At 52.2% G+C, this 14961-nt stretch overlaps 1 protein-coding gene across 3 annotated transcripts in view; it reads right to left on the bottom strand.

The window, feature by feature from the left end:
• Positions 1-14961, bottom strand: part of PECAM1 (platelet and endothelial cell adhesion molecule 1) — a 55579-nt gene that overhangs the window by 7173 nt on the left and 33445 nt on the right. Inside the window, exons 14-15 of one of the 3 annotated variants that reach the window (XM_027081182.1) lie at positions 9220-9276; positions 8513-8664 (exon numbers count right to left, since the gene is read on the bottom strand). The exons of 1 other annotated variant lie outside the window; for it this stretch is intronic. In XM_027081182.1, coding sequence (XP_026936983.1) covers positions 8603-8664; positions 9220-9276 — 119 coding nt within the window. In that variant the 3' untranslated portion in view covers positions 8513-8602. Of the gene's footprint in view, positions 1-8512; positions 8665-9219; positions 9277-14961 lie in introns of those variants that run through there. One more of the 3 variants, XM_027081183.1, reaches the window with a different exon arrangement.

Raw genomic sequence — 14961 nt, 5'->3', positions numbered from 1 at the left:
AGGCTGTGGGCAGCACCCCACCCCCAGCCCAAACCTGACCTGGGAGGACCCAAAGGATCCCATGCTTCCCGTTCCTCCAAAGCCCCAAGGGCTCTGGAATCAGACACAAGAGGGCAAGAGCCTCAGGCTGTGTTTCCTAAAGCAACAGGGACACAGAATACTAAAATTCAAGTACGCTGATGATGCGGATGGAGCTCCAAGTTGCGCACACTTGTTTTGTTTCTTTTTGGTACCAGAATCTGGTGGGTAGTATCCATATTTTTTTTTAATAAATTTATTTATTTATTTATTGGCTGTATTGGTTCTTCCTTGCTGCGTGTGGGTTTTTCTCTAGTTGCAGCGAGCAGGGGCTACTCTTTGTTGCAGTGCGTGGGCTTCTCACCGCAGTGGCTTCTCTTGTTTCAGAGCACGGACTCTAGGTGCACAGGCTTCAGTAGTTGTGGCACCTGGACTCAGTAGTTGTGGCTCACGGGCTTTGTTGCTCTGTGGCATGTGGGATCTTCCCGGACCAGGGCTCAAACCCGTGTCCCCTGCATTGGCAGGCAGATTCTTAACCACTGCGCCACCAAGGAAGCCCCCATATATTTTTTTAATGGAGCAAGTTTTACCGCCTTGCACTCTGAGGTAGGAGATGCCACCCTGGGGGAAGGCTGGCAGTGCCCACTAGGCTAGTTTGCTCTGGGTCTCGCAGGATGGGTGGGGACGGGTCCTCAAGTGCTCTTCTCTCCCTTCCAGAGGGGACATGGCATAGGGCCCCTCTGTTCTTTGGTCCCATCTCCATGACCAGCCACTCTTGGTATACTGGATTTCTGCTCCCTTAAGAAGTATCCCAGAAGTCTGAATTCCAGGCAAGGAGAAAGCAGAAGAAGGAGGCTGAGTGAGGGAGGTGGGCCCTGCCTGATCCAAAAGACATAGGTTAGTGTCTGGAGCAGGACTTGGCATCTCTCCCCAGAACCGCTAGTTGTCAGGTGGGATGTGCCCAGGATACCTCCAAGGTGGACACAGGGCATCTAGGGAGGAAAACCAGCTCTCGTCTTGGAGGAATGACAGGAAACGAATTCCTCCAAACCAGAGTTCCTTAACACTGGCACTACTGACATTCTGGGCTGGATAGTTCTTTGTTATGGGGCTTGTCCTGTGCATTCTAAGATGTTTAGCAGCATCCCTGGCCTCCAACCATTAGATGCAGTAGCACCCCTCCTCCTGCCCCAAATTATGACAACCAAAAATGTCTCCAGACATTGCCAAATGTCTCTTGCATTGAGAACCTCTGCCCTAAACTGTGGAAATCTTATCCTAGACCTTAGTTCTTTCATAGGGAAGAACTTGACTGCATTGCTAATTAATTATAATAAACCGCTTTATTCTCCTGCCTTAAAAACTGAGGTAAATATATGTTAATAAGTTATGCTTTGGATGAACTGCAAACCATTTTATAAAGTACTTTCAGGATGAGCTGGGGCACTGTAAAGCCATCCATCGCTGAATCAGAGTGAAGATACACACTTCCCTGGCTAGCCGGGAATTCCAGTTCACACCAGGCTCCAGCAGGCTGAGGGAAGCTGAGGAGAGTTGCCACGGATAACTGTGAGCCGACTCATGGAGAGGCTCTCTACCCAGCTCCGGTTTAGCTCTTTTAGCTCCTGTCACTAGGAGAGCACTAGAGCACAAGGGGGAGGAAAAGAATCAGACCTTTCCTTGAATGAGTTGGCACCAGGCAGAGGAGGAAGAGGTGGGGTGGGGGGCGCCTTTGACTCCAGGTCAGCTCACAGCCCAGAGCACCAAGCTATGAAAAAACCCTGCGAAGACGCCTCCCCCCATCTCAACCAAGAGGGCTCAGCTGAGTAACAGACTATCCTGCGTGAAGTCCAAAACCACGTGGGTGGGAGTAAACGGGCTCTCGTTAAGGGCTGGGAGAGAGAGGTACCACACTGGCACCTGGATCACTTTCCTGCAGTGCTCACTTCCGGGGATCATCCACGTGGCTGCTTCTGAGGAGCACGAAAACAGACGAGTTTTCCCGTTTCTGGTAAAAGCCTTATCGTTAACCATAACTACAGCTGCTACTGCTGACAAACCCTAACCTCAGGCAAATGAGGGAAAAGGAAACAAGAACTTTAAAAAACCCCAAGTGCTAAGCTTGCAGATCTAAATGATGAGGAAATTATCAGCATTTTCTCCATTCCCCTGAGAAAGCTGAAGCTCAGTGAGGGGCAGAATCTCTTTCTCCACCCGTTCTGGCAGTGTCCCTGGGGCTTGCTCTGTCTTCTCCTGAGGCTGACTTCAGTTTGGTCTCTTTCTGATAAAAGCCTTCCAAGTTCTGAGCATCCCTCTCCTCCCTCCCTAACAGGCAGGGAACATGTAGCAAAGAATCATCGAATGGCTGGAAAGTGAAAAAGCTCCAAGATCGAGAGGTTTCCTCGCCTCAGACTGACTTAATTGCTGGGACAGGAAGATGTTAGCTCAGCAGTACGTCAACAAAATAGGACAGCAGCACAGGGAGCTCTGCTCAATATCATGTAACAACCTAAATGGGAAAAGAATGTGAAAAAGAATAGATACATGTATATGTAAAAAAAAAAAAGGCAAAGTAACTCCAATGGGAAAATAAGCTTTAATATCAAAATTTTCTAGTATGCTACTGTATGAGTACTTATATTTTCCTAAAAATGAATATTTCAGGTGTTGGAATAGTTAAGAGTAGGAAACATAATGCCATTTGTGCTTGAGTCACTGTAACAACATATTAATAATGAATTTAAATTTTCCAACAGGAGCTTCCCTGGTGGCGCAGTGGTTGAGAGTCTGCCTGCCGATGCAGGGGACACGGGTTCGTGCCCCGGTCCGGGAAGATCCCACATGCCGCGGAGCGGCTGGGCCCGTGAGTCATGGCTGCTGAGCCTGTGCGTCCGGAGCCTGTGCTCCGCAACGGGAAAGGCCAAAACAGTGAGAGGAAATAAAAAAAGAATCCGCCTGCCAATGCAGGAGACACGGGTTCGATCCCTGGCCCGGGAAGATCCCACATGCTGCAGAGCAACTAAGCCCGTGAGCCACAACTACTGAGCCTGCGTGCCACAACTGCTGAGCCCACGTGCCACAAATACTGAAGCCTACACGCCTAGAGCCCATGCTCTGCAACCAGAGAAGCCACCGCAGTGAGAAGCCCGCATACCGTAATGAAGACTAGCCCCCACTCGCCGCAACTAGAGAAAGCCCGGGAGCAGCAATGAAGACCCAACACAGCAAAAAAATAAATAAATTTATAAAAAATAAAAAAAAAAAAGAATCTGCCCGCCAACGCAGGGGACACAGGTTCGAGCCCTGGTCCGGGAAGATCCCACATGCCACGGAGAAACTAAAACCGTGCACCACAACTGCTGAGCCTGTGCTCTAGAGCCCGCAAGCCACAACTACTGAAGCCCGCGCACCTAGAGCCCGTGCTCCGCAACGAGAGAAGCCACCGCAATGAAAAGCCCGCATGCCGCAACGAGGAGTGGCCCCCCTTTGCCCCAACTAGAGAAAGCCCGCGTGTAGCCAAAAATAAATTAAATAAATTTATAGAAAAAAATTTTTTTCCAATAAATTTTCAACTATGAAAAAATACAGAAGAGCAGATGTGTGTGACTGTGGTCAAGACCCACTGGGAGGTAATGAGTTGGAAGAGATGCCTCCCTCCCTCCTCATTTTATAGAACCCACCTGTCCACAACAGCCCTTATCCACTCAAGGGCCACGTACGTTCCTGAGGAACACTGACACGTCCACCCCGCAGCAGCTCCACTGAGGCCAAGGGAATTTTAGTGGGGACTTGTGAGGAAACTGACGTCTGATGGGATAGCAGTGGGGGTGGGGCCAAGTCTTATAACCTGATGAGGGCGGAGCCAAGACCAACCCCCAGGTCTCCTATTAAGGGTGTTTTCCATGAGGTTTGCAGTACAGAGAACCACGCAGGCTGGCCTCTGGCTGACACAATGCAGCAGAAACACGGTAAAATGGCCCCTGAGATCCAGGACTTAACTCAGATTTGAAGGGCAAATGTGGAGTCAAAGGTGGGCAGAGGATTAGGATTGGCGCCAAGGGACCTGGGGAGTGACTCTTAGAAGGGACTGAGTCCCCACCCACCACAGACATGTTCCAGAGCCTGGGTCTGGAGCGACCAAGGCATAGACAAATGACCATCCCTTCCAAACGCCAGGACGCTGAGGCTCTGAATGTTATGATTGGAAAGCAACTTAAGATCATTCATTCAACCACCTGATCTGACAGATTAAAACAGCTGAAGGTAGTCAAGTTCACAGGGACACAAAGTAGAACAGTCGTCGTTGCCAGGGGCTGGGTCTGGGGAATTATCATTTAATGGGTAAGGAGTATCAGTTTGGAAAGACGAAAAAGTTCTGGAGATGGATGGTGGTGATGACCATACAACGATGTGATTGTACTTAGTGTTACTGAAATGTACATGTAAAAATGGTTAAAATGGCAAGTGTTATGTGTTGGGCTGGCCAAGAAGGTCGTTTGGGTTTTTCCATGTTACGAAAACCCGAATGAACTTTTTGGCCAACCCAATATATTTTACCACAGGTTTAAAAAAAAAAAATGCTGAGCTCAGAGCCTAAAGCCAAGATTGCAAAGACCTGGTGCCTCCCATGGCCTACCAGATCCCCTGACACCCTCTCCAGCCCCGCCTGGGGTTGCTCCTTGGAGGCAGGCCTGCTTGTTGCCCTTTTGCTTATCTAGAGGAGCAGTTTTCCTTTGCATCACTCAGGGGAAAAAGGGGGTCTAAGAGCCAGAACTACGCCCTGTGAGCCATTTCCCAAAATAGCCAGCCCTGAAGTGCTGCTCGTTGGAAGATGATGGGGAACTGAGAAACTGGGGAAGTTTCTCAGTTGGGGAAGAACAAAAACCTAAGAAGGAAAAGTCAGATAAGACTCAGCCCTGCGCTCAGCCTGCTCCCAGACCAGCCCAGAGACCCTCACGGGGCCTTTGTTTTTATTGTGGGTCACACCCTCCCCTCAACACACACACACACACACACACACAGACACACAGACACACACACACACACACACACACACACACACACACACACACATACAGTGTTTCTGGGTTATCTCTGCCGGCCAATCTAGAGCAATTCCTCCAGGATTGCTGGGGAGTAAGAAAGGCTCTACCGCTTCAAACGAGAAGCACAGCAGAACTCAGAGTGGTATAGTCAGAAGGGAACTCAGAGTATCCAGAAAATGGTTCTAAAAGTGTGTCCCCAGAACAGTAGCAGCAGCATGTGGGAATCTGTTAGAAACGCAAATTCTCAGCTCACTTAGACCTACTGAATCAGAGGTGGTGCCAGTCTACCTGTATTGTAACCAACCTGGAGAACCCCTGATCCAGATACGAGCCCATGCCCCTCATTCCACAGAGAAGGTGACAGAGGTCCCGAGAGGCTCCATGACTCACCCAGGCTCACCCAGACCATACCAGGCTGTTACTCTTAATTTCTAAAGTAGACAGAGTTGCATCCTCTAAGTAGGCTGATGAAAGTGGAAACCAGTTGATTTGGCAACACAGAGGAAACATGAGGGTGGTGAAGTGCGCCACTCTGCAGCCAGGCTCCCCACACTCCGTCCCTGCTCTGCCATCACTGGCCTTGGGACCAGGACAAGCTGTTTCACCTCTGCCCATTTCCCCATCTGTAGAGCAGGAATAATAATAGAGCCTCCATCAACCCTATGATGGTTTTGAGTGGCTGACAGAGGAAAAAAAAGAAAAGGGAAGAGGAATCAACCAAGGCCTGCAGCCTCCTCCCCTTGGGCAGCAGCTGAGTGGGAAACGCTCAAAAACAGGAACTCCCTTGGCTTCCAGGACGCTGGCTTTTGCAGCAGCGATGTGGTTTTGGCTATAAGACCCAGGGCTCCCTCTACCTACCTGGCAGGAGCTGGCTGCCAGATGAAAGACCAGATTATAGAGAGACCCAAGCCCCAACTGACACCTAATGGCCCAGATAGCACAGTGGGAATGCCCTGGCCTGGGAGTCCGGAGCTGGCTCTAGTCTTGCCCTGGGCCAGGCACTAGGGCTCAAGTTCCTCATGCACTTTTCAGCTAAAATGGATTGAATGCTCACTGTACGGTAGGGGTGATACACTGACTGCATGCTTGGAGTAAACGGCGCCGTCTCATCCCCTTTTCTCATTTAATCGCATCTCCATTTAACAGTTGAAGAAACTGAGTCATCACAGAGAGGTCAGGCCTCTTGGTCAAAGTCGCACAGTTGTTAAGTGGCAGCACCAGGACAGGGGCTCAGATATCCCCCAGCAAAACAGGGCTCTTTACCACCTCAAATCCCTACAGGGTTGGGTTCTATGGTGCCTGTGGTCTGTTCCAGCCTGAGGCCAGCCAGAGCAGTCAGGTTCCAACAGCCGGGGACTGGGGACTCAGGCATCTAGAACCAGCCTGGGGACACTGAGAGAACCCACTTGAACAGCTACCCTGAAGCAGAGTAGAAAACCAGAATATGCCACCCCCAAACATGCCACTTTGGCATAAGGGTTATTTTGAGCTAGAGGCAAATGAGCATCAACGGATGCAGAAGGAAGGCTTCCGGGAGCTTCCCTCACCCCACTCCACCGAGTTACTCTCACTGCTTTTTTCTTGTTCATCTGTCTTTTTTCAGGCTAATTTGCAGGGTCCCTAAACAAACCCTTTGGAATCCACACTGGGCGTGGCCTTCACCAACTGTATGGGGCCTCCGGGGGTGGCCTCAGGTGGCCACAGCCCGCCCCCCGCCCCTCCCCGGCCTCCTGTAGCCGGGGTTCCCTGTGGCCTCCACACTTCACCAGCTTCCCTTCCCCCAAACCAAAGGCAGCTCAATGATCAGGAGCATGGAATCCAGCTCTGGGGTGGGCCAGTTCTGGTGTACTAACCCTAACCGTGGGGAACTGTTTGAAGCCCTCTATGCTTCAGGATCCTCATCTGAAAAATGGGATTTACTGTGGAGGATTGAAAGAGATAATGTAATATAGACCACTTAGCACAAACAGCAAGTGCTTAATAAACGTGAGTTTTTGCATAACCAAAGCGACTGAAAGCGAACCATCTCAGGGACCACCACGAGGAAAGCAAAGGGGGCATTTTTACACAATTACCCATCAGGACCAACCTTGAACCTGATCTGAGCTTCAGCTTTCTGTTACACTGGAAGAACAGAGGAAGCCTGTTTCTAACTTTGCGTTTTGCTAGCTCTGAATAGACTGAGAATGCGAAATGAGATACTGAAGCCAAGAATTCTCCAGGAAATGGTTTTCAAATTATCATTCAGTCAAGTTCTCCATGGGGCTGAGTTTCTGCTCTACCCATGAAAATACCACTTTTAAAAAGATTAATTAAGGGGTGATTCCTAGTTCAGATAACAAGTAGGCTCTTCAGGTAAGACAGTGCTTCTCTAATATTGGCAGCATCAGAAATACGTGGGACCAGGACTTCCCTGGTGGCTCAATGGATAAGATTCCGTGCTCCCAATGCAGGGGGCCTGGGTTCGATCCCTGGTCAGGGAACGAGATCCCACATGCGTGCCGCAACTAAGAGTTCAGATGCCACAACTAAGGAGCCTGCGTGCTGCAACTAAGGAGCCCACAGGCCGCAAATAAGACCTGGCACAACCAAAATAAATAAATAAATATTAAAGAAAAAAAAAAGAAATACGTGGGACCTTGTTGGGAGTTCAGATTCTGGAGATTCTGACCCTGTGAGTCTGGTTTGGGCCTGAGATCGTTGCTACCTGTCTGTGGACCATCCTTGGGGTAGCCAGGCTTTATCAAAGTTTTCCAGCCTGTTTTAATAATTCCCTTTCAAAGAATCCACTTAAGTAGAGGTTTGTTGTACAAAGCAAGATATCTGCATAGTGACTATTTTCCCCTGGAATGTTTATGCCCTTTGGGTTGTGACTTATTTTCAGAATTTAAAAGTAGTCTTTGTGTGAAAACAGACTCAGAGGGCTTCCCTGGTGGTGCAGTGGTTGAGAGTCTGCCTGCCGATGCAGGGGACATGGGTTCGTGCCCTGGTCCGGGAAGATCCCATATGCCGCGGAGCGGCTGGGCCCGTGAGCCATGGCCGCTGAGCCTGCGCGTCCAGAGCCTGTGCTCCGCAACGGGAGAGGCCACAACAGTGAGAGGCCCACGTACCGCAAAAAAAAAACCCCAACAGACTCAGATACAGGGAACAAACTGTTGGTGCCAGAAGGGAGGAGGATGGGGAATGGGCGAAATAGGTGTAGGGAATTAGGAGGTAACAAACCTACAGTTATATAAAAAGATAAGTCATGGGGATATAATATATCACATAAGGTATATGGCTAATATTATTGTAATAACTCTGTATGGGGACAGATGGTTACTAGACTTATCGTGGTGATCATTTCGCAATGTATGCAAACGCCAAACCACTAGGTAGAACACTTGAAGCTTACATGATATTGTACATCGACTTGATTTCAATAAAAGAAAAAGATAAAAAAATAAAAGTGGTCTTTGTGGATTTCATTTCATGAGAATAGAATATAATAATTACACAGAAAATGAGATTGCTGGGAGCATCCCCAGTTCCGTGTCTGTTCAGTCCCAGGGAACCTCTCCATGAGGAAGCAGTGGAAATGGGAAATGAAGTGGGGTCTGGGCTGAAATCAAAGGAAGCGGAAGTAGATCCACACACCCTTCCCCAAAGTCGGCGTGCTCACAGAAAGGCTAAAGCTACTGAACGTCTTCAAAGCAAAGCACCGACTTTGCCTAAGACCTTCAGGAGCCCCAGTGCACCAGGGCCCGGGTGAGGAGCAGGTGGGGCCCCTGGCTGGCACCTGAGAACAGGCAGGGCCACGCTGCTTCTCTTGGGGTCAGGAGTGCCCGGGATGCTGCTGGGCATCTCATGAGCACACAGGGGTGCCAGGACACGCTTTGGTCCACCTGGCCGTTAGTTGGGTGTGAAGGTATAAGGTTCTGTTTGCCTGGCATGCAGCCAGCACTCAATAAGTGTTCATCGACTAAATAAATAGTACACGTCACCTGTGGCCACATTTTAAGGGTGGTGGGGAAGAGAGGGTTAACAACTCTGGCACCCTTTCTGGCTGCCTTGGCTCCTTCTTTCCCCTGCCCACTCCCAGGACCCCATGGATGAGTTTGCGGGAAGCGCCCTCCCCCCAACCCCCGGCTGGGGGAGCTAAGGGGCCCTCACTCACCGGGGTCAGCTTTCCGGATTTCACTGTACACCGTCTCCGTGCCCTTTGTTCCCAGACCTGGAAAGGGACCAAGCACAGGTCAACAACTGCCTCTGGGCACCAGGTCAGCTCACTGCTGAAGCAGGAAATTGTCGGAGGCTCCCAGGCAAGGCTGTACCCCACTACCCACCCCACGAGTGCCCATCTCCAGGAGCCCCTGGAATCCCTGTCACTACTGAGCCTAGGCCATTTCCCGGCTTTAGAAGATCATGGTCCCTCCAGCATCACTCTCAGCCTAGAAGTATAAGGCCAACAGGCCACTGTGGGACCCCTGGACCTAGGGGGCGCAGATAGAGGTACCCCCAGCACAGACCTGTAGCCTCCAGCTCGGTGGCCCCATCCCTCTTCCTCTGCCACTGTGTCCCTCTGTCCAGCTGCTCTGCCAGCCCCTCTCAGGAGGCTGGGTTAGGGTCTCCCAATTACCCAAGGTCAGGGTTAGAGCCTGGGTATCATCTGTGACTCTAAGGATAAGCTGGGGCCCAGTTACAACTCTAGACAACTGGGCTGGTTGACTTCAAACGTCAGCAAGCCGGGCCTCACTGCAGATCGATTGAATTGGTCCAGGGTGGGCCCTGGTGTTGGTGTTTTATTTAAGAGCTTCCCAGGGGATTTTAATATGCAGACAGGGTTCAGATCCTCTGGTCTGGACCCTTTCTAAACAGCAGACAAGATGACCCACTTAGGGTGTGGATTACACCCAGAGGAGCCTCAGTGGTTTGAGAGACAAAGAGCCCCTGTACAGCCATCTGTTTAAGCTGACGTACACACACAGGTTATGTACACACACACGTACACACGCTCCTGGTGCATCTACATGCACTTACACACACAGACCCTCAGGGGATGCAGCCCGCCACTTCCCTCTCACCTGCACAAAGGACCAGGAAGCCTTATTGCAGAAAGGTGCCTGATGCCGTGGGGCCAGCATTCTCTCTCTATAAATCGGGAAACGGAACCCCAGACTGGGTGATGCTTCCTGCCGCCATGGTCAGTGCCACGTGGATGTCGTTTTCCTCAGTGGCAGATGGCCAGGGCACGTACACGGATTCTAACTGCACCAAGATACCCTCGACTCACCAGGCTTCCCTCTCTCACGCCCTGGTCCTGCACACACTCCTCCGCTGTCTGCACGGCCCTTTTGCTTTGCCCCGTTCCTCCTCATCCTCCAAGCCCCAGGACAAGCTTCGCTCCTGCACTTGGGTGCACATACCCTCACACACCTACACACTCCCTGACACACTCCCCCCTTCCCTGTGCCCTGGGCAGTTACGTGGGCGCCCACGGCACACTGACACGACTCGCCCCCACAAGCATCTCCCCTGACGGGCCCCACGCCCTCTAGGGCAGCGCCCGGGTCTCGTGCTCCTCCCGATCCCAGACTTTGCACAGCTGCCTGGGGCACCTGTAAAGGTTGATGGGACAGTGAAGGCAACAGTCAACGTCCCCGCGGGTGTCTCTGTCTCAGACTCCCAAACTTCGGGAGACTCTTGGCATGATCAGCCTGATCCCTGAAGTTTTAGGTCTTAGGATTAAAATCACGGTCATTCGTCACACACTACGTGGTCGTGGTTCTTATGTCAGGATCTAAATGGCAGGAGAAAGCTTGGGTGGCAGTTCAGATAGACAGCTGTACTTGGGGCACTTGGGGTGCCAGGACCTTGCAGAAGGCATCGTAGCGACTCCCCCCAGGGCACCGAATAGCAGTTGGTACTCAGCAGAGTGGCTGAGATACCAGGCACCCCCTGCTGGGACACCTGCCTTTCTCTAAGAGCACAGCAGAGATGCCCTCACCACTCTCCACTCTCCATGGCAGCAGATCTGAAGGTGCAGAGGGAAGCTCCAGCAACTCCCCTATCTACTGGGGGTTCTACCGCATCACTAAGGGACTCTTTGCTCAATGTCAGGCATGGGCAAGTCACTCGTTCAACATGGTCCTAACACCTATTGTGTGCTGGGCACTGTGGAAGAGGAAAAGGTGACTGGGGACCTGGTTCCAGCTTTCGGAAGCTCCGGGCCGTGGGGCGGATGGTATGCAAACAATGCTGTGACAAATGCTCTAGGACACTGCATACCAGGAGCACTGGGGGCCCTGCCAACTCATCCTCCTTCACAGTGGGAGCTGGGGGCGTTGGGAGGGAATGGAGGGGAGGGACTGCGCGGCCAAGCCTGGGGCCCTGGACACCCTTGGGAGCTCCACCACCCCCAGGCACATAAGGGGTGGCGGGTAGACCTCTGGTCACCTTGGGGACGCTCTGACACCCTCTGGACCCAAGGAGCTGCACTCAACTCCCTTTCACCTCATAACTCTGTGTATCAGCCAGGGCAGCAGGATGGTTTCACTTCTTGGTTGAGTTGCCAGATTTGCAGCTGGCCCAGCAGTTTCCCCCACTGCCCTCCTGGCTCCGCCCGGCCAGGGGACGGGGTTTGCAGCTCACTGAGAGTGCCCCTCCTCCCGCTGCTCCGAGGCAGCAGCTGCCTGCTAACGACTAAACCAGGCCAGCAGGCTGTTTGTCTCTGCTGCCAGGGATGTTTCCGGATGGGCTTTGTTTTGGCTTCTGTTTTTCTCTGTTAACAGAGAAAGAGATGGCTTCAACGTCATGGGGTTTTCCCAGCAATTAGTCTCAGAGCAAACATGCAGCAGACCAGGATTTAACGAGTTCCTTCCCACCCCTCCTCCACCTCCAAGTGACCACTTGGTCAGCTGCCAGCCACGGTTAGAGCTGGACATGGTCCCCACTCCTTCCTCCATCCCATCTGTAGAGGAGGGAGGCCTTGAGGACAGGGAACTGGGTTGGCCAAGACCAGGTCAAGTGGACTCACCACTGGCCTTGAACCCACAAAGTCTGGCCCTCATCTAGTAATGCCCCACTCCCCACCCATGAGAAAACAGGGGGACGGCATCCTGGGCCAGGCCGCTCTCCCCCACTGTCCCTCAGCTGCCAAGGAGGCTGGGTCCAGAAAACAACTTGAATCCCCTAGAAACTCTCCATTTCCACCCGAGTGACTTTCAGTCCAGCTCTGCTGAGGCCCCTGCGGCCCACTCAGCACCTTTGTACAGACTGGGGAAAGGTGACCCGGCTGGTTACAACCCTGCAGGTACAGAGCTTGGCAAAGGGAAGCACCCCTGCTTCGCCCGGTCCCAGGGGTTCTCTTTTCCCTTCAACCGCTCCCCACCTTCAAGCAAGAAAAAGAAAACCAGACGCTGCTAACGTGGAAACATCCCCAAAGGAATGGAAAACGGATGCTTTTCCAAGGACAAAACCTTGCTCCTTCCTGCTTCAGTTTCCTTCAATCCAAAGCCTTCCAGGCCTCACATACAGCCCTCATAACTCCACCTTGCCCGGGCCCAGCCGGCAGCAGGGTAAGGGTGGGGCCCGGCCCTCTGGGACAGGTATCAGAACCGAGAGGCCAGAACCCAGGGCAATCGCTCTCTGCTTGAGCACAGTGGGGCATGGAGGGCAGTGGGGTTTCCCACACACATTCAGCCCTGCCCTCTTGCTGTGGTTCCCCTTTCCTTCCAAGTCTGAAGCCCCCTTAGGAGGAAGTAAGCTGTTACCTGTGGGACGGCACCCATGATGCATGGTGATGGAGGGGCTCAGGCTGGACCAGGGAAGGCCGGCGAGGAGCACCCTAAAGTCCCATCGGCCAGAGCCCGCCCACACTTGGTTCTGAGCACCAAGACCCCTGCGCTGTCTCCTCCTGGGCTCTCAAATTTAACCCAACCGAACCAGGCTCCCCATGAGCCTGTGCCTCCCAATCGCAGGCATCACGACCATCCATGTGGTTGTTTGGTCAAGAAGCATGTAGTCATTCTGTCTCTCCCATCCTGGCCACGAATTTTTCATCCAGTACTGCGGTCTGTCTGTAACATCTATCCAGAATCTATCCACTGCCAGCACTTTGGCTCCATCCTCATCCCCTCTTGCCCGGTTTCCACTTTTGTTCCCTTTAATCCGTCCTCCACACCAGCCACAAGGATCGTTTTTAAAAGAAGGAAGTTGGAACTTGTCACTTCGCTGCTTAAAGGCTTCCAAAGGCCCCCAGTCCACTGAGACTAGAACAAAAAGAGAACGCCAGCGGCCCTGCAGTCCCTGGGCCCCGCCTGGTCCTCCCAGCTTCATCTGCCTCCACTCCCTCTCGCCCTCTCTGCAGACATTTAAGGACCAGAAAGAGTCATTTAAGGATCCTTTAAGGTCTCCTTTCAGGTCTTTAAATGGGCCAAGCTCTAGGCCACCACCCACTGTCCTGCCACCCCTCACACAGGCCTTCTGGGACCACCCAGCCAGAAAAGGCATCACCTTTCAGGCCTTCCACCACACCCCACTCTTCCTGCAAACTCTGACTCTAACCTGATACTATCTGCTCATCGGTTCCTTGTTTTCCTGACTCCCTCAGGGGCTACACCTCCACGAGAAGGGGACCACATATGTACCTTTGCTGCTTGCACTGGGGCTGGTCCATCATGCGCCCATAATTTGCTAACCCAACAAGCAAATCACTTTACCATGAAGTAAAGAGAAAGAGAACTTCAGGCTGGCCGTGGCCCCCACCCCTGCCCTGTCCAGTCTAGACTTGGAACTGGGATGCCCTGTGTAGTGGTGCAGATCAGGCAGTACCAACTGCAGGGGCCATGCTGACTGTAGACTATGGGCATGGTGGCCCTGTTGTGCAGCACCCAGCCCCAGGGGCTACAGGGGACGGCCCTGCCTGGAAGGTCCCACGGACACATCTGCAGACATGGTACCTAGAACCGTGCTAAGCAAGGGAAGAAGGAAGGAACCCCAAACTCCTTCCAGATCATGGAGCAAGAGGTGACAAGAGAACGCCATCACCACGTGGCTCTGGCTGAGGCTACACAGGCATGGTCTGCAAAGCAGCCCCGGGCCTGCAAGGCTGAGTGGACGCAGCTTGGCCTCAGCCTCAGCAGGAAGGGGGATGCACAGCAACAGCCCTAACGAGCTTCCCAGCAGGGCAGGAAGGCTCGGGTGGCTGCTTCCTTTGTGTGACAGCCTCTGCGGGAACTAAGGAGGTTTAGGAGGATGTGCCTGTTTTTTTTTGTGGTGCCCGAAGCAGCTGAGATTGACGTTCTAGTGCTTGCTGTGGACTGACCCACCCTGAGTCAGTCTCCCCAGTGCAGGACCAGAGCTAGGGGCTTTCTCCAGGGCAGTGTGCCCAAGAGAACCACACAATAAAAACAAAGCCTGAAGCATAATGATGGTGCCACTGTTTACATGCAGAGGGAGTCTGTGCTTTCAAAAGCCTTTACCCAATTGTCCCTTTAAATAGCCAAGCCCCTTCATCCCCTTGCACATTTCATTTATACAAGCTCAGTCTGCAAGCAACTTTTTAAGGAAGGTGCTAGATTGGGGCAAGGGGGCTACCTCTGGAAGGATGCCCAAACACCCAGGAGTGAGGCTGCCTGCTAAAAGTCTCTCAACAGACCCATTTCTTAGCACTTAGTAATTGCTCAATAAAATGCAGCCATCATTACTAGTATGATAAATAATAATTAATGAAATTTTACACCTCCAAACCTGGGTGGGTGTCACTGCTCCTGCCTTGGGTATGTCCAGCCCATTTGTCTGCAGACCACCTCCCTTCTGAGTGATGAGGGTGACTAGATTCTTGTCCGGGGGCCACGGCACAGCCCACCCTGGCATCTACACCCAAGCAGACAGTAAAACATGGGGAATCCCTTGAGTG

Source organism: Aethalodelphis obliquidens, unplaced genomic scaffold, assembly GCF_003676395.1.
Source record: "Aethalodelphis obliquidens isolate GAN/ISIS:26980383/991018 unplaced genomic scaffold, ASM367639v1 scaffold44, whole genome shotgun sequence".
Lineage (NCBI taxonomy): Eukaryota > Metazoa > Chordata > Mammalia > Artiodactyla > Delphinidae > Aethalodelphis > Aethalodelphis obliquidens.
Note: the sequence above shows the minus strand (reverse complement) of the source record. Positions and strands in the feature narration are given on the sequence as shown.